At 44.2% G+C, this 24,378-nt stretch overlaps 1 protein-coding gene across 1 annotated transcript in view; it reads left to right on the top strand.

Annotated features, from left to right (window-relative positions):
• Window positions 1–24,378, top strand: part of PARN (poly(A)-specific ribonuclease) — a 160,488-nt gene that overhangs the window by 21,153 nt on the left and 114,957 nt on the right. Inside the window, exons 12-18 of the mRNA XM_047713580.1 lie at window positions 2,630–2,686; window positions 7,178–7,255; window positions 11,462–11,505; window positions 12,620–12,662; window positions 14,578–14,653; window positions 17,282–17,392; window positions 17,701–17,770. Coding sequence (XP_047569536.1) covers window positions 2,630–2,686; window positions 7,178–7,255; window positions 11,462–11,505; window positions 12,620–12,662; window positions 14,578–14,653; window positions 17,282–17,392; window positions 17,701–17,770 — 479 coding nt within the window. The remainder of the gene's footprint in view (window positions 1–2,629; window positions 2,687–7,177; window positions 7,256–11,461; window positions 11,506–12,619; window positions 12,663–14,577; window positions 14,654–17,281; window positions 17,393–17,700; window positions 17,771–24,378) is intronic.

The following is a 24,378-nucleotide window of genomic DNA, read 5'->3' as shown; positions in this document are numbered from 1 at the left end:
CACCAGGCACCACGGCACAGCTGTCCCCCCACATTGGACAAGGATTTTACCTTCTGGGTTTTTTTTTTTTTTAAGATTTTATTTATTTATTTGACAGACACAGATCTTAAGTAGGCGGAGAGGCAGGCAGAGAGAGAGGAGGAAGCAGGTTCCCTGCTGAGCAGAGAGCCCGATGCGGGCCTCGATCCCAGGACTCTGGGATCATGACCTGAGCTGAAGGCAGAGGCTGTAACCCACTGAGCCACCCAGGAACCCTACCTTCTGTTTTTTGACCTGATGACATTTTGGATGTCTTGGGATGTCCATGGGTAGATGTCCTATCAGCAGGCTTGTCCTTCTGGCACACAGGAAAGAAGGTGAGCTGAGGGCTAGTTGTGGCTGTCATCGGTCGGGAGACCAGGACCAGGCTGGAGCACCTACCGTGTGCCGAAGAACGAGGATAAGATGGTCTGGGCTAGGTTCCTGAGGGATCTGGCATTTAAATGATAAGCAGAAGTAGGAGAATGTACCCAGAGGGTCTTGTGACCAGCAGCCAAGGGAAGAGAATGTTCAAAGAGGGGAATGTCAACAGAGAAGAAGTTAAGGATAAAGACGGAGATGTGGCCACTGGGTTTAGCCTTGGGAATAGTTTTCCTTTTTTTTTTTTTTAAATAATAATGATTTTTAAGTGTTGCAGTAAAAGTTTAATAACGGTTTTGAGAGCTAGAATTCCAACCCAGAGGACAGAGGGGAGAACAAGACAGAAATCTGAGACCGCAGGGAATTGAGATACTTAGCAGGGACCCCAGCGCAGCACTCATCCTTCCAGGAATTCAACTGCTTATCTACCTGACAAGAAGGACCTCTGGTTACAAGGAACAGTGAACATTTTGGCGTAGGAGTTAGGGTGAAATTACTTATTCGCCATCTGTAGTGTATTCACCATGTGTTCAAGCATTGTGGTAGGTGTAGAGGACGTGAGAACAAATTATTTATTTGAGAGAGAAAGCGAGATAGCAAGTTAGCACCGAGCAGGAGGGAGGAGGAGAGGGAGAAGTGGACGCACCGCTGAGCAGGGAGCCCGACACGGGGTTCGATCCTAGGACCCCGGGATCATGCCCTGAGCCGAAGGCAGATGCTTAACCACCTGGGCCACCCAGGCGCCCCAGAATGAATGATTCATGGCTTTTCCTAAGAGTTAACAGTCTATCTGGGAGAAAGTCCTAAAAAATGTCATTCAAACATGTGCATAGGATTATAAAGTTTTTTTTTTTAAATATATTCTTAAAAATTAAAAAGAAATTTTAATTGTGGAAAAGTACATATAACAGAAAATTTACTCTCCTGTTTCAAAACGCACAGTTCTGTAGTGTTAAATGCTTTCCCCTTGTGTAGCCAAACTGTCCTTCCCTGTAACCGTTCTCATCCCATTAAATACTGTCTGCCCCCGCCAGCCCCTGCCATCCACCTTCTGCTTTGTCTCTGTGAGTCAGACCACTCTAGGCACCTCATGTAAGTGGAGTCATCCAGCATTTGTCTTTTAGGGGCTGGTTTAGTTCATTCAGCTCACTGTCCTCCGGGTTCAGCCGTGCAGTAGCAGGTGTCAGAATTCCCTTCCTTTTTAAGCTGACTAGTAGTCCACTGTCTGTAGAGACCACATTTTCTTCATCCATCTGTCATGGACACTTGGTTCTTCTGCCTTTTGGTTCTTGTGAATAATGCTGCTCTGATCATGGGTGTGCGGGTATCTCTTGGAGTCCCTGCTTTTAGTTCTCCCGGGTATATACCCAGACATGAAATCGCTGGGTCGTAGGGAGATTCTGTATTTAATTTTTTGGGGCACTGCCATACCGTTTTCCATAGCGACCGTACCTCTTTACGTTCCCACCACCAGGGAACAAGTGTTCCAGTTTCTCCCTATCCCCGCCATCACTTGTTAGCCTTGGGAGTAGTTTGAAGAGATGAGCAGTTTCACTGAGGGTGAGGCCAGAGAGCAGAGGGCTGCAAGGAGTTAGCAAGCGGAGAGAAGTCTCCAGTAACAGAGCTCTGATGAGACAGGAAGGGACAGCAGGTGCATCCAGCATAGCGCTGAGGACAGGGTGTCCAGATAGAGAAATTGAGCCTCTTAGGACATCACTGGGAGGAAAGGAGAGAAGAAACTGGGTAGGGCTGAGTCTCAGAGTGCTATGTTTTAAATGTACGAAAATGCATTTGGCAAGAAAGAAAGCCAGGAGTTACGACAATGCTCAATTGGATCAGTCAGCCGGCTGCTGGATGGGCTCCCTCCAAATTTACTGCAGTATTGAATTTGGCCAGCAGGTGGCAGCTTCGAAGAGCTTGTGTTTTTAAGGCCACTTGGGGGACTTGGAAATTTCAGCAGATGATGCAAAGTGATGGGTAAACCCTCGGTACCTCTATTTTAGTAACTAATGAATAATTTGGGACCTGCTCATTCCACGTTTAAAAACAGAAGAAAGGTGTGCACATAGGTTATTTCAGAGGCGGTTCTTTGGGATGATGAAGACAACAGGGAAACTAAAGCTTTCTACTTCAGTATAACACTAAATGTTCCAGGGGGCTACGCTTTAAGCTGTTCAAATAAGGAATATCTGTATGTCAGTAGTTGTCTTGGTTTGTTTCTCTAAATCAGGAAGAACTGAATGATGCTGTGGGATTTTCTAGAGTCATCCACGCCATTGCCAATTCGGTAAGTGAACCGGGCTTTTTTTTTTTTTTAAGATTTTTATTTATTTATCATTTGACAGATGGCGAGGGAGGGAACATAAGCAGGGGAAGTGGGAGAGGGAGAAGCAGGCTCCCCGCCATCAGGGAGACTGATGTGGGGCTCGATCCCAGGACCCTGGAATCATGACCCTACCCAAAGGCAGACGCTCAATGACTGAGCCACCCAGGCGCCCCCAGGCTTTTTCTTTTTAACTAGATTCCTGAGCATAACATTTAGGTTGAAACGCTTAAGTCGTCATTGCCAGTTACACATTTGGCCACGTGTAGAATGTTTACCTGGTGTGGAGGGAGACCGTGGTTATAATGTGCTCAGTGACATCATAATTGCTGATAGGATCTGTACCATTTTCCAGAAGGTTTTCTCATAGGGGCGCCTGGCTGGCTCAGCCCGTAGAGCCTGTGACTCTTGATCTGAGGGTTGTGAGTTCGAGCCCCATGTTGGTGGAGAGATTACTTAAAAATAAAAAAAATTAAAAAGGTTTTTTTTTTGTACAAAACGTGGGAAGATTATACTATGATTTCCTTATATGGCTACATGAAACTAACCTTTATTATTCCCAAAAACCATTCTCAGGAAGTAGAATATGCAAGTAAGGAGTATAGGGAGAGATAATGTGGTATCTGACTGAGGGTGTTTTTCTTCCGTAATTAGAAGAATCTAGAGGATAAAAATAATTATGTTGAGTTCTGCACAATGTAACTGAATCTTCTATGTGGTAGCCTTGATGATACTTGATAAATTTTAAAAATGTGTTGACCATTTTTATAAATAGGCTAGAGCATTCTGTGATCGGTATGGTGGACTTTTTTGCTTGTTCCCTAACCTGCTGGAAAAGAGGCCTCCACATCTTGCGTAGATACACTGGGTCAGGCTGCTGGTGGTTTTGTGGATTACACATTCGAGTCAGACAGCTTGCTGGGATGCTCAGCCGCCTGGAGGCTAAGACTTTCTGTTCCTAGAGTAGTTGGTCCTGGGAGAAGGAATTGTGCCCCCTGGAGAAGGAATCGTCTTGTCCCCTGAGTGCTGAGCTTCCTACGTAGGACACTTTGAGGCCATGGAGATTCCCTCCGTGTTTCTGCTGTAGCTGTCTCACTGTCAAGTGCAGGCTTGTGAGAACAGAAGACCTTGAGAGGAGGCATGCCATTGTCCCCACTAGGGATGAACAGCAGTTACAGAGCCCCGTGAGAGAAGACGGCGAAGTAACCAGAACGGGATGGCAAGTCGGATGAGTCAGGTCATAAGTGGCTAAGACACTGGTATCCAGAGAAGCAAGGAGGAGTTTCTGGTCACATTTGCTTGTATCATCCACACTCAGCCAGAGATTTCAGAGAAGTGGTTGATTTGACTGAGGCTGGCCCTGAGTACAGACCTGTGGGGTGTCCCTTGGCCTTCAGCTCTCTCGTGGCCGTTCTGATAGTTGGGTCTCTTGGCCTGGTTCGTACTCAGGTGCCTTAGCTGGGGTGTGCGTCTCCGTGTTGTCCGTCTCCTACAGATCAGTGCACAACACGTTGTTGACTGTTGGTGGTTAACATCACAAAGTATACTACCAGGAAAAGTCCCCTTTATCAGTGACCCAGACATTTAAAATTTAGAAGTCACATACCTTATAAACACAGACACAGGGTCTGTAAAGCCAGTGAATACTCAGTACTCATAAATATGTACGTCACACCGCAGTCTTTCCCTGCTTCTCTTAGTAGTAAATCTGTGTTTTCTATAATGTTAAAAAACTTCATTTAGTATGAATTGTACACTCACAGTAGTCACAGAAACAGTACAGAGTTTCCCTAGGTCCCTCACCTCACTACCCTTCGGATGCCTCCTGTAACCCTGCGGTTATCAGAACCAGGAGGTGAAAGCTGGTACGATGTTATGAACCAGACTCTAAGTCTTATGGGAACATTGTCATTTTCCCACTGAGTTCATGGTTCTTTCCAGGACCCCATGTTGCGTTTACTTGTTTCTTTTCCTTAGTCTTCAGCAGTCTGGGCCATCTTTCGTTGTCTATAGTAATCTCAGTGTTTTTGTTTTTAAAGATTTTATTTATTTATTGGAGAGAGAGAGAGAGAAAGAAAGCGAGCGCACATGAGCCAGAGAGGAACAGAGGGACAGGGACAAGCAGGCTCTGCGCCAAAGCACAGAGCCTGATGCGGGGCTTGATCCCACAACCCTGAGATCGTGACCTGAGCCGAAGTCAAGAGTCACATGCTGAACCAGCTGAGCCACTCAGACACCCCTATAATCTCAGTGTTTTTAAAGAATCTTGATTGCCACTTTGTCAAATATCCATCAGTGTAGGTTTGTCTGATCTTTTCTTGTGATTGGATTGGGGGTATACAGTGCTGGCAAGAATGCCACAGAAATGATAGCTCCTGACCTTGGCCTTGATCACTTGGGGGAGGTGCTGGCCGCTGGATTTGTGTTCTGTGACATTACTATCTTTCCCTTCGTGGTTGATAAATTGGGGGAGATACTTTGAGACTATGGGAAGCCTGTTTTTTCGGACTCTTGCCCGGGTAATACAGCATCTTGGTGGATTTTGCCCACAGCTGTTATTACTCTGGAGTTTTAATGGCAAGTTTGTATTTCCTCTTTCTTTCTACATTTGTTGTTGGAATTCTTCTGTAAGGAAGAGCTGTCCCTTCCTTCCTGTTTGTTTATTCATTTAAAACAATATTTAGGAGCATGGACTCGGGGGAATTTATTTTAGTCTACAGATTATTGTCTAGCATTTTGTTTCTTTCGTTGCTCAAATTGTACCACCTTTGGCCATTGGAGCTTCTTTAGATTGACTTCTGTGTTCTTTGAACAAGCCCCTTTTTTGTTTTGTTTTGTTTTGGTGGGGGACCGGGTGGGGGTCAGGGGGGAGCCAGAGGGAGAGGAAGAATCTTAAGCACCGAGTCCATGGCCAGCGTGGAGCGCCATGCAGGGTTCGATCTCACCACCCTGAGATCATGACCTAAGCCGAAATCAAGAGTCAGATGCTTAACCAGCTGAGCCACCCAGGTGCCCCGGCCCCCATCTTTTTTTGAGTACCTCCCCATTCTCTGGCATCACAAGATGTTCAGACCACGTGGTATTTTCCCTGCCTCCGTTCTAGAATCCACGAGTTCTCCAAGGAGCCCTGGTTCCTTTTATTGGATAATGTGTTTAGAAGCCCAAATCTGGCACTAGGTATGACTGTCGTGTTACCAAGCCCAAAGGACAGCTTGTCTGTTGGATTTGGAAGATTTCATATAGAACTTTTTATTTCTAAGAATTACGTTTAGCCCTATGAGTCGAGAAGTTTCCTTCTGATGGTGCCCTGGGACACAGTCAGAAGCTCCACTGTGACGGCCAGATGCTTTCTGTTAAAAATGGTGTCACCTGGCTGGCTAAAGCGAAGACGATGTTCCATTTTGGTAGTCTAGTTTTTATCACAAAGGAGTGGTTTCTTGAACACATATTGTACTTAAGTTGGTAGAAAAGCAATATATTGCACTGGAGATGGTGTTTAAGAATGTGCTCTGTCTGGGACGCCTGGGTGGCTCAGTGGTTGGACGACTGCCTTTGGCTCAGGTCATGATCCTGGAGTCCCGGGATCGAGTCCCACATCGGGCTCCCGGCTCCGCGGGAGTCTGCTTCTCTCTCTGACCTTCTCCTTGCTCATGCTCTCTCTCACTGTCTCTCTCTCAAATAAATAAATAAAATCTTAAAAAAAAAAAAAAAGAATGTGCTCTGTGAATTTTGACATAGATTGAAGGGAACGAGAATTCTTTCTGTTTAATAGAATGAGAAATTAATTATTTTTACTTTTCCCTGTTGTCACGAATATGTCTTTTAAAAATAAATGAGTCGTTTTAAGGAATACGCTTCTAGAATAGATATTTGGAGCCTATTCACAAATTATTGACAGCTCAGGGTACTCAGCCTTTTCATTTACTTTTTTGAGCCCTTCAATAAAAATTTTACCCCTTCTGATTCTTGAGGATGATAAGATGAATAAAAAGCATAGACAGTCAATGAAATCAAAGTCATTGGGGTTTTTACTTTGCAGAATGGATTGAACACTCTTAAGACTGAAGAGGAATAAAACCAGCCCTAACTTATTTATTTGCAGGGTTTTTTTTTTTTTTTTTTAAAAGATTTTATTTATTTGACAGAGATCACAAGTAGTCAGAGAGGCAGGCAGAGAGAGAGGAGGAGGCAGGCTCCCCACTGAGCGGAGACACTCACTCGGGGCTCGATCCCAGGACCCTGAGACCATGACCTGAGCTGAAGGCAGAGGCCTTAACCCACTGAGCCACCCAGGCGCCCCTGCAGGGAGTTTTGTTGTTTTTTGTTTTTTTTTTTTAATACCAAAAGGTAAGTTTAGTACAAAATCCTCATAGAATCTGAACCCTACATTTCACTGTCAAGCCCTAATAAAATTTTGTGCCAAGAAGTCTTCTGCTTAACCCTGACTTTCTTTAGGGAAAGCTCGTTATTGGACACAACATGCTCTTGGATGTCATGCACACGGTTCATCAGTTCTATTGCCCTCTGCCTGCGGTAAGTGACCTGCCTGCCCACCGGGGTTAAAAATCCACCATTTCTACTCCCCAGCCCACTGGCTCATGCAGATATGTCTCTAGCCCAAAGGGCTATTACTTGGGGTGGGACCAAGATGTCTCAAAGCTGTGTTTCTATGGGTTCATTTTTGGATGTAACAGGATACAATGTCATTGATATTTTTATTGTTACTGCTTAAGGCAAAAAATAAAGATAACAAGAAAGAAAAAAAAAATCCACCATTTCTTGCCATTTGCAACGACTTGACGTGAATGGAACTAGAGCGTATTAGGCTAAGTGAACGAAGTCAGAGAAAGACAAATACCATAGGATTTCGCTTACACGTGGAGTTGAAGACAAGAAAAACAAATGAGTAAAGGGAGGAAAAAAGGCGAGAGAGAGACAAACCAAGAAACAGACGCTTAATTCCAGAGAACACACTAATGGTTGGGGGGGAGGTGGGTGGGGGAGTGGGGAGGATGGAGGGAACAGGTGGTGGGAACGGAGTGCCCTTGTGATCAGCACCGGGTGTTGTACGCAAGTGTTGAATCCCTGTGTTGTGCACGTGACACTAACACAACACTGTATGTTAACTGGAATTCAGATAAAAACTTGAAAAAAAAAAAACCCACAATTTCTTATTACTGAGAAAGCGTTCTGTCCTATGAGTGCTGTTCCCTTGTATGCAGCACGTTCCCAGAGAGAGTCTCATGTGCCCGGGGGTACCTTTTAGAAGAGAGGTACTTATCAGCCGTTGTAAGGGATCTTCGGTCGCCTGCCATTGCCACAGCAGAGTTGGACATTTGTTTTGACTTGACGCCGGTATTTTTTTTTTCGGTTAGTGCCGGGCAGGGGTTTCCGGCCACAGGCGTGGGCTTCTAGTGCGCTGCTGCTAACATTAGTCATAATGGGGCCATTGAAGGTGAGCAGTGTTTCAGGTCGACTAAACCAGATCGGGTCCTGCACAGATTGTGATGACCTCCTGCTAAGCGGCTTCCCTTCGAATCTCCATTAACCGTGGTGGTTTTTTGCTCTTGGAGCCAGGCTGGTTCAGGGCACCAAGGCACATGCCTCTTTGGCTCTTCAGGAAAAGACTTTCTCTTCTTGTCTCTTCCCCTTCTGCTCCCTAACTACGCACCTGGGCTCATCTTGCTTGCCTCCCATCACCGTGTCTGCCCTCTCCTTTATTGGTTCTCTCTGTTTTCTTTTGCAGGGGAGAGGAGGGGCAGAGGGAATCTTAGACAGGTCCCATGCCCAGTGTGGAGCCAGACATAGGGCTCAGGCTCAAAGCCCTGAGATCATGGCCTGAGCCAAAATGAAGAGTCAGACACGTAACCCACTGAGCCCGCAGGCACCCCACTTCACCTTTCTTATGAGACATTGTTCCATTGGGATCTTGATGACTTTCTTTGGAAAAGCCCAACAAAGCTCAGCTCTGACTACAGCGGGTCTCTCGCTCCCCTTGCCTTGTTTCCGCAACCTCAACGTTGTCATTGCTTCTCATGAAAACAGTATCACGCCCTCTGAGACTCAAAGACTTCCTGGTGCTGGTCTCAAACATGATGGGTGTGAATGGGCAAGTGTCCAGGTGTAAAGAGCTGATGGTTACTTCAGGTCAACCACTTTTGGCCAGTTAGACCAAAGCATAGCAGCTCCTCTCATGATTTTTTGACCTTTAAACCAGGGAAGTGACTGGTTTAACCAAACGGAGCTTGACACATAGTGGGCATTAAATATTGATTTAACAAATGAGTATCTTCTGATGGTGCCAGTTTTATAATCTTCTGACACATGGTTCTGTTCACATCACTGACCCTGCTCAAAATTCTGAACCTAATCCCACGTTCTTTGCTTTTCTCTACAGCTGATTCTTTTTAGCCTGGCATGGCAAGATTTCTGTGATCTGGCCCAACAACTGTGTATCTTCTAGTCACTTACAGTCCTGGGACTGCTTTGTCCTTTTGCCTGTCTGTGGCTTTGGTATACCATTCCCTCCTCTCTGAATTGTCTCCGGCTTTCCTCCTCATTTGCCAGTGTACAGCTTTACCAAGGTCTAGTGCATGCCTCTTCCCCGAAGGTTTCCCTGTCTGCTGCCTTGCTCAGGAGCTGCTATTTTTCCTTCTCTGAACTCCCACAGAATGGTATAGCTTTTGAGCACATGGTTTTTCTTCACCCCGTCCCTTTCTTCTAGGTGATTAGCTCCTCAGACAAGCAGTATAACTTTTTTTTTTTTAAGATTTTATTTATTTATTTGACAGACAGAGATCACAAGTAGAGAAGCAGGCAGAGAGAGAGAGGAGGAAGGAAGCAGGCTCCCCGCTGAGCAGAGAGCCCGACTCGGGGCTCGATCCCAGGACCCTGAGATCATGACCTGAGCTGAAGGCAGAGGCTTTAACCCAGTGAGCCACTCAGGTGCCCCAGAGTGTAACCTTTTTATTGTCTCTGTCTAAATGCCCAGCATAGCACATTTGTAGTGAGCACTCAGTAAATATCACCTTGAGTGAAACTACTGTAGTTCTGAATCCGGGTCTTCTAGAAAGAGCTTGAGATTTCTTGCAGAGTAGGACGTGGCTTAGGAGCCATGGCTTCGTCCCTTGCTTTGTGACTAAGGCCACCCAAGTTAGGAATTAGGCTTTTTTGTGTTCTGCCATTGTCAGAGGGAGAAAATGGTTTTCTTCTATCTAGTCTTGGAAGAAGCAGTGAGAATAAATGAGAAAACATATTTAAAATGGTAGAACTTGGGGCACCTGGGTGGCTCAGTCGTTAAGTGCCTGCCTTTTAGCTCAGGTCATGATCCTGGGGTCTTGGGATCGAGCCCCGCATGGGGTTCCTTGCTCGGTGGGAAGCTGAGCTCTGCTCTGCTTCAGAAGTAGCCATAATTCTAATTTTTTTTCTTGCTTGCTAGGCTTTGTGATGGTATTACGAGGTGACAGTAGTCATTATTGCTTTTTTAAAAAAATATTTATTGGGACGCCTGGGTGGCTCAGTTGGTTGGACGACTGCCTTCGGCTCAGGTCATGATCCCGGAGTCCCGGGATCGAGTCCCGCATCGGGCTCCCAGCTCCACGGGGAGTCTGCTTCTCCCTCTGACCTTCTCCTCGCTCATGCTCTCTCTCACTGTCTCTCTCTCAAATAAATAAATAAATAAAATCTTTAAAAAAAATTTATTTATTTGATAGAGATCACAAGTAGGCAGAGAAGCAGGCAGAGAGAGGGGGGGAAGCAGGCTCCCTGCTGAGCAGAGAGCCTGATGCGGAGCTGGATCCCAGGACGCTGGGATCATGACCCGAGCCGAAGTCAGAGGCTTTAACCCACTGAGCCACCCAGGCACCCCCGTTCTTGCATTTTTGTTCGACCTCAGCACTGAAACCACTTGTTCATGTATTGTCTGTCAGTTTAACGATAGCCATTGAAAAGCTGGTAAATATTCCAAACTGGTTAAATACGGCCTGTATTTACAGGCTTGGAAAGCTAATTGGAAATGGCAGTTTGCTGCGAAGCATGAATAACGCTGAAGAGAAGCGTAGTTACAAAGGGTCAGGAGTGTGACTACTCAGTCTGCTGTGGCAATTATGTATGGAAATGAGTTCATTCAAAATTAGATCCATCTCATTTCGGCTTTAGACTTCCTGATCAAAATAAACTGGGAAATGAATTGTCTAATTTAGGCACTTGCTACTGGTGCCTCTTTAGCAGTTTTCTGAGTAGTTAAAGCATGCTCTGTGCACATTGGAAAGTCGGTGTTTTAATGGCCATTTTAACTAGCATTCAGAGATGTTCTCAGTGAAGGTATAGCCTAGTTTACAGTAGGTCCATTTCCTGTATAAACCATTTTATTTACATAACTCTGCTAGCCTCATTGTTTTGACGGATTCATTTGATAGAACTATTACTGGAAGCTTTCTACATCTATTAGAAACTTTGCCCCCTTCCTCTGTTTCAGGCATAACATGCTCAATTTTTTCTGTTTTGGTTATGCAAAAGTTTTATGTCAGATCATATGATTCCCCGTCAGGACATTGTGATGATTTTCGGAAAGTGATTATTACCTAGGAGCTGATCTGACAGTTGAGCCTAACGGACCTGTGTGAGGTTTCACAGTTTGAGAAGAGAGCTATGGCGCTTGAAATATTTATGTGTGTTTTCAGTATTGTGACACCTTTAGTAAAATCACAGCAAGTCATTGTCTGTCTGTTTTTCTTTTAGGACCTAAATGAGTTTAAAGAGATGACAACATGTGTTTTCCCCAGGTAAGCTTTCTTTGGGGATTCATTATCCTTCACTCAAAAGAGTTCTCCTGCTGTATAAGATACAAACAGGTAATAAATAGTGATAATACTAATTATCCGATCATGATTACAGTCCAGCTGCTAATAGCTGGTTAATGGTTTCTAGGGCCAACTGTGACTGCTTGCTTTTATAGCTGATGATTGATTTTATTGCATTAAAAACCAGAATTTGAACTGAGAGCACCCGGCTTTTTCCTCAGCCCACACCCTGCTCTCTGAAGAGTGCGTGCAGTCCTCCTGAGTGGGCTCTTGTCTCTCTTGTCTGCCGGATGGGCCCTGTCCCAGTCATGTGACCAGTTGACAGTGTTCCTGTGGCCATTCCAGAACTGCCCGGTTGGAGACTTTTCCCCTCATCTCTAAGTTGGTACCTTAACCTGATAGTGGCTCCCATGGTTAAGGTGGCTGGGTACTTCTGCTCTGTTGCATGTCTGGCGAGTCACGTGTCAGCCACGTGGGGCCTCCAGAGCTAGGATCTGTGTTTGAGGACCCATCTGAAGACGGTCAGGTGTGGTTGCAGAGCCGTTGTTCTTACATCTGGCTAATTCGGCCCTGTTATCTCTACTGTTCACATTCATGTCAAAGGCAAGAGTTTTCATACTAGTATCTGTTTTCTTTCTTTTTTTTTTTTTCCATTATTCCAATCTTTGAAACAGAATTCTAAGAAATAACAATAGTGTGAAACTACCAAATGCAGATTTGAGCCTCCAAGAGTTTATTTTGTGCAAATCTGGGTAGTACAGTAGCTAGGAACTTGGGGGACTAGACCTATGCAGTATTTGAACTGTGGAAAAACTTCCAAAGATCTTCGCCTTCCCCTTGGAATCGATGTAGCCCGGGGTACAAGCAGTTCTAGAACTTGTGCTCTGAGCGCGATAGAGCCTCTCCATGAAGAGGGTTGAGAGGACTGAGCCTATCTGATGTCGTAGTGGCATCAGTGCTGGGTCACAGTGGCTTGCGTGCTTAGTTCTTTGTCGGCTTTTAGGACCGGAGGCTGGCCCTTCATTTGAGTAAAAAATAACATTTTGGACACTGTTGTGTATTGTGTTTTCCTTATTAACATTTCTTTTGTTTTCAGACTCTTGGATACAAAATTGATGGCCAGCACACAACCTTTTAAGGTAATTTTTAAAATTGGAGCTCTCACTGATAATCTGTGTTTTGAATTGTTCTGAATCGCTACTAGGAGCTTGGAATTCTGGTCTAATTGAAATGTTATTTTCAAATACGTCCAAAAAAGAAAGAAAAATGAGAAAAAGACTGGAGATAAATATATTGAAATATGATTAGTGCTTGTCTTTGGGTGTTGGAATTACTTTTTTTCTCCCCTATACTGTGTTTGAATGTAAACATTTTTTTTTTTTTTAAAAGATTTTATTTATTTATTTGACAGAGAGATCACAAGCAGGCAGAGAGGCAGGCAGAGAGAGAGGAGGAAGCAGGCTTCCTGCTGAGCAGAGAGCCCGATGTGGGGCTCGATCCCAGGACTCTGAGATCATGACCTGAGCCGAAGGCAGTGGCTTAACCCACTGAGCCACCCAGGCGCCCCTGAATGTAAACATTTTTAATATTAAAATATATAATGTATTTTTGGGGGGTTGGAGTGGGGTACCTTTCTGGGTCAGTCAGTAGAGCATGTGACTCTTGATCTCCGGGTCATGAATTCAAGCCTCATGCTGGGCACAGATCTTACTAAAAAAAAAAAAAAAAAGAAAAGAAAAAAGAAAGAAAGAAAAAGAAACACACACACACGTATATTTCTATATACATATATATAAAATGCATTTCTGAATAGGTTACACGTGTACACACTTCATTTTCTTGATTTTATATATTTTGGTTTCTATTTTCTTGATTTTATGTGTTTTGGTTATATTTTCTAATCAGGAAAACTCAGGTAAAAGTGAAATCATTTGCTATTTTGTGAAGTGACTTCACCTCACTGAGTGAACTGAGTGCCAGAACAGCACACCTTTCTGGTCCAAGTCCTGTAGGTAGTTGACACATCTCCAAAGACCTATCCTTTGGTGATACTTCTGCACGGCGAATCTGACCCTTGCTGTCTCTCTTTCACGTTGACGAAACCATGACTCTTGTGTTTCTTTAAAGAATGCAAGGGAATGTTGGGTCCCCCCAAATTGGGTACCCCAATAATGGGTCCGTGATTAAGCGAGACTGATACAAAGCGAAGGTCAAGCAAAGCTTTATTTCGCGCCAAGCATCAGGAATCAGACCGAAAGTCAAACAGACGGGTCGGGGCCACCCTACAGAGAGGACGACCCCTTCCTGCTTTCCAGACTAACTTTTTTTTTTTTTTTTTAAAGATTTTATTTATTTATTTGACAGACAGAGATCACAAGTAGGCAGAGAAGCAGGCAGAGAGAGAGGAGGGAGCAGGCTCCCTGCTGAGCAGAGAGCCCGATGCGGGGCTCGATCCCAGGACCCCGGGATCATGACCTGAGCCGAAGGCAGAGGCTTTAACCCACTGAGCCACCCAGGCGCCCCCAGACTAACTTTTATAGAGCAAAGGCCATGTGGTTGGGCCTGGCCACACACAGGTGGCCAATGAGATTATAACACATACAGGAAGCTCCACAGTGATGCTAGGTGACCAATGGAATTACAATTTACCCTAGTAGACATTTGAACCAGCCTATCACACCTTGGTTAGGATTGGCGCCAAAAGGCTCCCAAAGGGCAGGGGCCCATACTCCTTGGTAGCTAGGAGACAGTATGCGCCCCCACTGATTGAATACCTCCACCTGGCCTGACCCACCCTTGTACTTGGACTTTGTTACCTGGGACTGGTTTCCCGGACTTGCTTTTAAATAAGTTCCCCTGGTTGGGGGCAAGGTCAATTTAAGTTTTACAACAAAATGGCAGTTTAACCGGGGTGGGGCTGCTCTGGCTGAATAGGCCCTTACAGGAACAAAGCTAGATGTACTCCCCCCCCCACTTCCTGACATTCAGTGAATCTCTCCTGTATGTTATGCTGAGATGATTAAAGCTCGTAATTCTCTGCTTCCTTGTTTGCAGGATATCATTAACAACACATCTCTCGCAGAATTAGAAAAGCGGTTAAAAGAGACGCCTTTCAACCCTCCTAAAGTTGGTAAGAAAATAAAGTGATCCCAATAGTACCCCCCAGGGCTTGTGATCAGGGGTATCATAGAAGAAAGGGGAACCTGCTCTAGACATAGGCACAGCTATAGATTTTGGCGGAGTTAACTTGCTCATGCCCTGTGTTGAGTTACTGCTTTCTGAATAGAGATGGTCTCATAATCTTTTTTTTTTTTAAAGATTTTACTTATTTATTTGACAGAGATCACAAGTAGGTAGAGAAGCAGGCAGAGAGAGAGGAGGAAGCAAACCCCCCCCCCCCCCCTGCTGAGCAGAGAGCCCGATGCAGGCAGATCCCAGTACCTTGGGATCATGACCTGAGCTGAAGGCAGAGGCTTTAACCCACTGAGCCACACAGGTGCCCCTGGTCTCGTAATCTTATGTCTGTTTTATGTTTATAGATTTGGGTGGGGTAGCCCACTCATTGAGAAGTTTAGCAATTAAAGCTTCAGGGCTTTAATTTCTTAATGCTTGGAATTCTCCCAAAACTTGATGTGTCTTTCTTTTCTGTAGTGCATTGTTTAAGCAGAGACAAAGAATTGGTGATTAATTGCCAGAGGTTGAAAATACACTTTTGTCTTGGAAAAGCCCAAGACCTGGGTTTCCAGATGAGGAAGGAGAGTCTCCAGCCTTGCCTCACATCAGAGGTGGCTTAGCTGTGGGATAGCAGCAGCGAGGAGAACCAGAAGTAGGGAGAATGTTTCTCGGGGCAGAGATGTGTTACCATGTCCTGGTCCCTGGGTCCCTACCCAGGTGTTCGGTGAACCTGCCACGTGTCTCTTCCTTGGTTCCTATACACTTCATTTTGCTGCTGACGCTGTAATTAGCATTCCATTAGCTGCAGCCTGCAAACTTCTGAAGACATTGATAATTGGACTGATGGTTCGGAAATTGACGATGGAAGGTACTAAAGCAGCCAAGATTACAGCTATTTGCTTGCCTTTCTGGGTAATAGTCCAAAAAAGGAATTAAGAAAAGGAGTGAGGGTGAGGGAAGAAAGCCTAGACCTTCTCTATAACAGTATGATGGAAATAATTGATTTTGGAAATAGTGTTTCAGCTGGTGGTAGAGTAGAGGATATTACTTTCTTGGCTATGATGTTAAAAGACTTTTTTTAAAGCTTAGAGTCTAATATTTAATATGGAGGTTAACAAATTCTTGCTTAAAGAGCCTTATAGTCACATAAGAATCGTTACAGTCTTTTCATTGTTAATTCCCATTCATGCTTTTGGTTCTGTTATAGTGTTTTTGATATGCATTTCCAGAATGGTTCTAGGAAATATTTATGAGTTACAGCCTTTTTTTTTTTTTTAAGATTTTTTATTTATTTATTTGACAGATAGAGATCACAAGTAGGCAGAGAGGCAGGCAGAGAGAGAGAGAGGAAGAGAAGCAGGCCTCCTGCTGAGCAGAGAGCCCGATGTGGGGCTCGATCCCAGGACCCCAGGATCATGACCTGAGCCAAAAGCAGTGGCTTTAACCCACTGAGCCACCCAGGTGCCCCCCCCCTTTTTTTTTAGAGAGCATGAGCAGGAGGGGTAGAGGGAGAGAAAGAGAATCTCAAGCAGACTTTGCACTGAGCACAGAGCTGGAGGCCAGGCTCAGTCTCATGACTCTGAGATCATGACCTAAGCCGAAACCAAGCGCCCCTAGGAGTTACCATTTTATCCCATTCTTTCCATGTAATATTCTGGTACGTGGCAGAGAATGTACTATAAAGCCAGTCGCTCTTCCCAGACTTTGTCTTCAGCACGTGTGTGTGTGCCAGTGTGATGTAAGAATCCTGTTGTAAAATGCTCTCTCCTGCGAAGTGGCCCCATGTTCCATGGACAGCATGACAGTAAGTTTTCTGATCGATCTTTGGAGTTCATTGTGCCTCCATCTTTAGATCCGATAGCTCGGAAAGAGCAGAGGGCAATGTTGAATTGAGCTGCCAATATTGAAGGGCCTTTTGCCTTTTGGGAGGGAGGCGTGGGTCTTGATGGTTACCAGTGACTAAGCATGGACCACGTGCCCAGCACCACGTGAGAGCTTTCCTGGCGTCAGATCATTTGATCCTCCTAAAATCTCCATGAGGCGGGGATTGGTTTTTGTCTCTATTCTCCCATAGTGGAGGCCCAGAGGAGAAGTGACTTGCCCAGGATCACGGAGCAGGTAAATGGTGGAACACAGATTCAGATTCAGACAGTGGGACGTATAAATCCATGCTGTCATTAGTCATGACTGAAATACTTGTTATGTCCCCGTGTCCTCAGGGAAGAAGCTCCTTGGGACTTCAGAAAGCGGTCAGAAGAGGGGTCATCTGTCATAGGGCAAATTATGCATGATCGTAAATAGTGCCCACCACTGTGCTGGCAGGAGGCCTGTGGCTGGGTCTTTGATGATGTCACTGAGCCATTTCTTTAGTCTAGACCCAAGCCCTCATTTTCAGTGACCCTTTTATCTCACACTGCAAGGTCTTGTGCAGAGAGAATGAAGAAGGAGGTAGCCTTTTCCTGCTTGTCCAGAATACTTCTGCGGCACATACCAATGCCATCTGGATTCGGTAGGGCGGTGTGCTTGCCCGTCTTCATGATTTGTGATATCCTTAGGAAAACTCTTTTTTCTTTCTCCTCTTTAGAAAGTGCAGAAGGTTTTCCAAGTTACGACACAGCTACGGAGCAGCTCCACGAGGCTGGCTATGATGCTTATATCACAGGGCTGTGCTTCATCTCCATGGCGAACTACCTAGGTACCCACCATACCTGTTTCCACCAAACACACCATGGGCTGGGGTGGATCTTGCCTGTCTTCCATTTCCCTGGGGTCTGCTCACCCAGATAGAAGTGGGAGGGCTGGAGGTCAGCATTGGAGGGGTCTGGGGTGGGGCATGGAGAGGGCACAGGAGGCCCCGTTGACCCTTACCTGGTGTGGCGTCTGGCCCTTACTGAGTGCCTCTAACCCTTCTGAACTGCGCTGTTGATTACATAGTTTGTTGTCTGAACTTTTAGGCTTTGTCTCCTTGACTCTGTGTAATACTCTGCTTCTTTTCTTCGTTAGGTTCTTTTCTTAGCCCTCCAAAAATTCATGTGTCTGCCAAATCAAAACTCATTGAACCTTTTTTTAACAAGTAAGTAATCAGGGTCCCAGTGCCCACATTCTCTCACTGTTTAAGAGCCCAGTATCTGGGATGTCAGGTAGGGATGATGCAGTGCATTTTTAGATAAAGTAGTTCTCGTCTCAAGTGACTCAGATATTTTTCGAAAACAGAAATTGACCTTCTGGGAAATAATTTATTAAATGTATTGGCTAAAAAAGAAATACAGAAAAGAAAAGAGTGCCAAAGTTAGTGTATGTTTTCCAAGACAAAGAACTGGTAGTTTTGGCATTTAAATTACCTGCAAGGGAGACTGTGTGAGTGTGCGTGTGTGCATGTGTGTGTGTGTGTGTGTGTGTGTGTGTGTGTGTACGTAGTTGGACCTAACACTGCTAACATACTTTACACATGAGGTTATTATTTATACTTGCGTTATTATCTCATTAAATAATACTCTTTTTAAGAAGATGTTGGCTACACAAATGGCTTTTAAGATAATCTATGGAGAAGTTTTGATTGTCCTTTTATCCCAAGCTTTCATCTGAATGGATCCAGTGAGGTAAAAGCTTGCTTATGTACTCATCATTGCAAGAAGTCTGTGTGATTTAGGGAGATGTCTAAGTTCAGAGCGTTTTCAAAGACTCTCAAGATGATTACTTCAAAGTGTGGTTTGTGCTTTCTTGGCACGGTTGAGACGAAAGTTATAGATGTGATCCTCAAGCTGGCCACAGTTGGGCTCTGTGCCAGAGCCCTAAACCTTTTTTACCCCAGCTCTCTTAACAGGATTGGTTCTAGGAGATTCTGGGGGAGCCAGACAGAACAAGGCAGCCCACATGGGTCATTACTGCTGGGAGAAAGAACGGTTTGAGCGTTGGCCTGGTTACATCATTTCCTTACATTATATGCAGCACTTTACAATCCTATCAGTGCTTTACTGGGTAAGAACACTGTCTCCTTTGGATGTCTATGTAAATACCAGTATCACAGTGCGTGTACTTAGGTGACATGCTGCAGAGACAGATGTTAATTCCAAACATCTGGATTCCTACAGGTTTGGAATTCGTATAGTCTGAGTTAGGAAGTTTTATCACACTTTGGCTTCTTCTTCTTTTTTTTTTTTCTAATCTTTGTTCTTTTCTGTGGAAGTTCAGAGCTAAATGTGTTTGACTTTCAGAACATCTTTCAGAGAGGAACAGAAAACAATGTAGTATATATTGAAAATACAGTTGAATTTTTCATTAAGTTTTTTTAAATTCCATATAGTTAACATACAGTGTCCTATTACAAGTGCACAAAATAGTAATGCAACAATTCTATACATTATAGTATACATATAGAATACATTATAGCATAATGTATTCTATACATTATCATGATAAGGAAATGAAGTTGAATTTTTTTTGGCATGGAAAATTAATTTTATTTTTTTAAAAGATTTTATTTATTTATTTGACAGAGAGAGAGATCACAAGTAGGCAGAGAGGCAGGCAGAGAGAGAGGAGGAGGCAGGCTCCCTGCTGAGCAGAGAGCCTGATGTGGGGCTCGATCCCAGGATCTTGGGATCATGACCTGAGCCGAAGGCAGAGGCTTTAACCCACTGAGTCACCTAGGCTCCCCGGAAAATTAATTTTAGAAGCTAACAGTTGAATCCTTGCTGTCTGCCCATTTCCTTATGGGTAAAACAGGATTTTCTTAGCTTTTCACTTTTATTTTGGGGAGACTATTTATCTTTGTAAATCTCTGGAAGGGCAGCTTATGTCATAGACCATGGAATGTGCAGGTGACCCTAAATTTTGTTTGGATCATGGCTACTCCTTGCATTTTTATGTGCAGGATGCTAAGTTCATTGTACAACAGTATTTTTCAGCTGGGACAAGCTTACTCATTTTTAAATATTTATTTTTAATTTTTTTTTTAATTTTTAGCTAGGCTCCACATCCAACATGGGGCTTAAACTCGCTATGCTGAGATTAAGAGTCACGTGTTTTTTCTACTGAGCCACCCAGGCGCCCCTCATTTTTAAATACTTAAAACAACAAGCCTGCTTCTCCACTAAAATCAAGTCCTTATAAAATAAGGTGATGTATACAATTTGGGTTAGATAATAGGATGCACCTTAGTTTGTCATTAACCTGGGTGGCCAACATGAAGAGCAATCAAATTTAGCTTTAATTAAGAAGCTTAACAAAGACTTTATGTATTAATAGACCAGTTTATTATTGCTAATAATGCTTAAGACAATTCAAAAGAACTGGATGGTAAACACGTAGTTTCATTTTGGATTGGGAATGTTCATTCATGGTTTGTTTGTTTTTCCCCCCGAAACCTAGATGCATACCAAAAATAGTTGAAGATTCAGGAATCCTGTGATTTAGCCCTGAAAATTCTTGAGTTTTTGCTCCATTTTTTCTTCCATCTGTAAAGGAAGAATATCTTCTTCGTCTCTGAAGGAAAAAAGTCCAGCAGGATTTGAAATGCAAAATAAGAAGTATTTTTATTCTATATTGGAATAGCTTGGTGTCAAGTACAATTGTTCCTTCTTTTTTCTTTGTAAAATAATTGATATGCAGCATCGTATTAGTTTCAGGTGTAGGACATAGGGATTTGACGTAAAAAACATTATGAAGTGCGGTCATCCCTTCTCAGCCCATTTAGGAAGTGGGAAAAGCACTTGCTTCTTTTAACATCTCTTTCTGTGTTAATACTGACCTCATTCTTACTTCCATGCAGGTTTGATATATGGCCTTAACCTTGACTTTGTCATTTTTTTTTTTTTTTTCAAGATTACCCTTGTAGAGAAACATTCAGAAAGGGCCATCCACATTATCTCAAGTGGTTGATTTTTAGAAAAGTCTGTAAATTTCTCTGAGAGTTTGTTTGGCACCAGGCTTTTCTCAGAAAGAGCTTAACCAAAGATGCATAGCCCTAACATAAATTTGGGTGGAAATCAAACTGCCTACATATGCAAATAACTTTTTGTTCCTCTCTCACCAGATTTATGTTTAGAAAGTAAACCTTGAGGGGGAAGTTAAAACTCCACCTCTTTCTGCATTGTTCTGAATTGGCATTTAGCTGCCTTAATGATGCCTTTTTGGGGAAGTTTTATTGAGAGCTATTGAGAGATCCCCGAGACCGCTGGCGGTTGAGTGATCTGCAAAGACTGCATGGAGTAGAAGGTGCTTTCTGAGCCATACTTGCCTAGAAGCTTGTCCTGGGAGGATTTCGCATGCTGCCATTTTTCCGCATGCTGCCATTTTTCCGCATGCTGCCTGGGTGCTTCCTGCATTTCTCCTCCCTTTGTTGGAATCAGAAGGAAAGTCGTAAGGAAGCCGAGCCATGGAGATCCTGATCAGACCCCTACCGATGACTGACTGTGTGTAGTGTGCCCTTCGTTTGTGTTGTAGGCAGTTTGGGCAGGAAGTGATTTGCCTTCTCTTATAACCTTGGTCAGTGTTGATCAATGCGTGGAAAACCAGACTTAGAGAAGATCCTTCAGTCAAATCCTGTTAGGCTGGGAAGGCTAAAAATACTCCGCTTTCACCTTTTTTCATACCACAGAAAAGCACAGAATCAGGCTTTTACCTTATCTTTTATTAATAGTCATCTGTGTTGGCAAGATACGTTGAACTCTCTTGTAGATAACCTTTTCTGAAGGTTTTGGGGAAGGTTATTTTCTGTTTACCTCACTTCTTAGAAAGAGGAAGGAAATGAGCAAGTCTCTTATTTTGGCTAATCTCTGTAAGTAAGGGAATGAAAAAGGAAGAATTGTCTGCTGTTCACCCTAGATGATGGCGGTCTTAGTTTTGGCACAAGTGTCCCATATAGGAACGGGATTCCTGTAGAAATCTAGGCATTCTTGTCTCTGCAGTGGAGATGAGGAGAGAAGCCATAAGGAGTGATACACTCTTGGACAAATGGTTTCCTCCTCTATAAAATGGAGATAAAATTATTTGCCTCCCTTAGAAATTGTAGATATCACATGAGATGCCAAAGGACATCACCCAGTATTTATTATTTCCCTTTCTTGAAACGGAAGAGAATTTAACATGCCAACAGGTTCAAAAAGTAGATGTGGTAGTGGAATGTATTTTTGTGTTTCTAGTTTCAAGATCAAGAAGAAAATTTGTTACCATATGGATATAAAATTGGAGCACGTGTTAAGTGTTCACTTTTGCCTGTACCTGCCTCTTAGTGTTTGCTGATGAGAAATCAGGTGCTGATGGAGTGTATTCCCTTGGGACATTAGGGACCACGCTGGCCTTGCTTTGGAGCGTTTCTCAAGGTTGTGTCATTCAGATGAATACAGCAATTTACAGAAGGTTGTGTAGGTCCAGGTAACCATGATCAGCGTGGAGGCAGAGGGATCATTATGATACCTGAAATAAAGCACCCATGTTTTTTCCCTTTTCCTCCATGGAAAGCCATCACATGCTGGTAGCAAGTTGTTTTCCTTTACAGTAATATATGCCTGTGGGTCCTGTTTGACATCAGAGAAATTTCGAACTGAAAGATTATAGGTAAACAGAATACTCCTTTCTTCCCCGCCCTTGTGGTGATAACAGGAAGAGCAAAGCTCATTTGCTCCCCTGACTGGCAGCCGTCATTCATGCCGAATGGCGTGCATTGCCAGGTCGCCAGCGAGTTGTCCCGGAACTCTGGAAGTGCAGACCCTGCTTGTCTTCTCCTGTCCTGCTGGTCCCTCCCTTACACAGAAGGTGCTGGAATAACAGGAGGATGAGGCTAATCTGTTCTGATTCCCAGTGTTTGCTGTCGGCTTTTAGCATCCTGGGTGAGGGTCAAATGTGTCTTTACAGACCATTCAGGTTGGGTATAAAGTAAGTCCCCTGCGGTGTTACAGTGACTTTCCCCACCGTGAGACCTGCGACGCCCCTGCGTAAGCGAGAGTTACAACACAGTTTATGCCATTGGGAAGGGGTGGCCGGGGATGTCACAAAGGTCAGTGGAACTGGTTCTATTTGCATGTAAAATTTTTAGATCACTTGATTAGCTTCTCCAGTAGAATTGCTGCACTTTGGGCTGTCGTGTAGTATAGCTAGTTGTGGTCTCTGCAGTCAGGCATCTGGCTTTGAATCCCAGCCCCACTTCTTACATCTGGCGATCTCGGGCAAGTTACTTACCCTCTCTGTGTTTCACATTCCTCGTCTGTAAATGGAGATTGTTCATGCCCATTTGATAGGGGTGTGGTGAGGATAAGAGGCGAGCGTGTGTGTAAAATGCCTGGCACATGGTGGCTCTCAGTCAGCCCGCTGCTGCAGTCACTGCCGTGGGGACATTTCTGCTTGGACACTGTGTGTCTCTGACCAGATGCTGGGAGCACATGGAGGCCTGTTCTGCTTTCATAGAAGATGCCCTATAATCATACCTTTTTTTTTTTTTTTTTTAAGATTTTATTCATCCATTTATTTTTAGGGGCAGGGAAGGAGGGGTAAAGGGAGAGGGAGAGAGAGAATCTGAAGCAGACTCTGTGCGGAGCTGACATGGGGGCTCGATCTCATGACCCTGAGTTCATGACCTGAGCTGAAACCAAGAGTCTGACACACTAAACTGACTGAGCCACCCAGGCATCCCTCATTATACCTTTTGTACTGCACACACCCTGAAGGTGGGGCCTCGCATTCACTCAGGGGCCTTGATCTGAAAAGGGAGGGGGAGGAGGAAAGGCCGCGTGTAACTCAGTGGTATCCAGGGAGAAGGTTTGCATGGGTTTTCTCCACTTGCTGGTTTTGCACTTGGAGTCATGTGGTTGTTTCTCGGTGTTTGTGCCGATGTAGCCCTTCGAGGTGTAGATTTTTACTGACAGGAGAGGTAAGAAATGGCATTTACTTTGTAACCTGTGGAAGCTGTTTCTTTTTATTTTTTTAACTGCTTTATGAAGATATAAATTCACATACCAAGTAATTCACGCAGTTAAAATGTACAGTTCAACGGTTTTTGGTGTATGACGTTATTACTTTAGAAAAAATTATCATAAAACATGTGTAGCCTGCAATTTGCCATTTTAAACATTTATTTATTTATTTTTAAAAGATTTTATTTATTTCACAGGGAGAGAGATCACAAGTAAGCAGAGAGGCAGGCAGAGAGAGAGGGGAAAGCAGGCTCCCTACTAAGCAGAGAGCCCGATGGGGGACTCAATCCCAGGACCCTGAGATCATGACCCAAGCCGAAGGCAGAGGCTTAACCCACTGAGCCACCCAGATGCCCCTTAAACATTTTTTTAAAAAAGATTTACTTATTTGTTTGAGAGGGAGAGAGTACATGGAGGGAGGCAGGGGGAGGGAGAGAGAGAATCTTAAGCAGGCTCCTTGCCCAACGTAGACACAGGACTTGATCTCATGACCCTGAGATCATGACCTAAGCCAAAATCAAGAGTCAGATACTTAACTCTACTTTCCGGTCTCTCTGCATTTGTCCTTCTGTGAACTGTTCCCTTTTGAGCAACTCACTGCTTCCAGGAGATCTCAGTCTGTGAAAACGACTGATACTTTGCAAATACGCGGAGCATTTTTCTTCTCTGTTTATTCACCATCTGAGGTTTAGATTGCTTCTTAGGCACGGAAGCCTCGTGATGTGTGCATGGGAGTCCGTGCCTGGACCTCGGCCAGGGTTTGCTTGTTCGC

Source organism: Lutra lutra, chromosome 18, assembly GCF_902655055.1.
Source record: "Lutra lutra chromosome 18, mLutLut1.2, whole genome shotgun sequence".
Taxonomy (NCBI): domain Eukaryota; kingdom Metazoa; phylum Chordata; class Mammalia; order Carnivora; family Mustelidae; genus Lutra; species Lutra lutra.
Note: the sequence above shows the minus strand (reverse complement) of the source record. Positions and strands in the feature narration are given on the sequence as shown.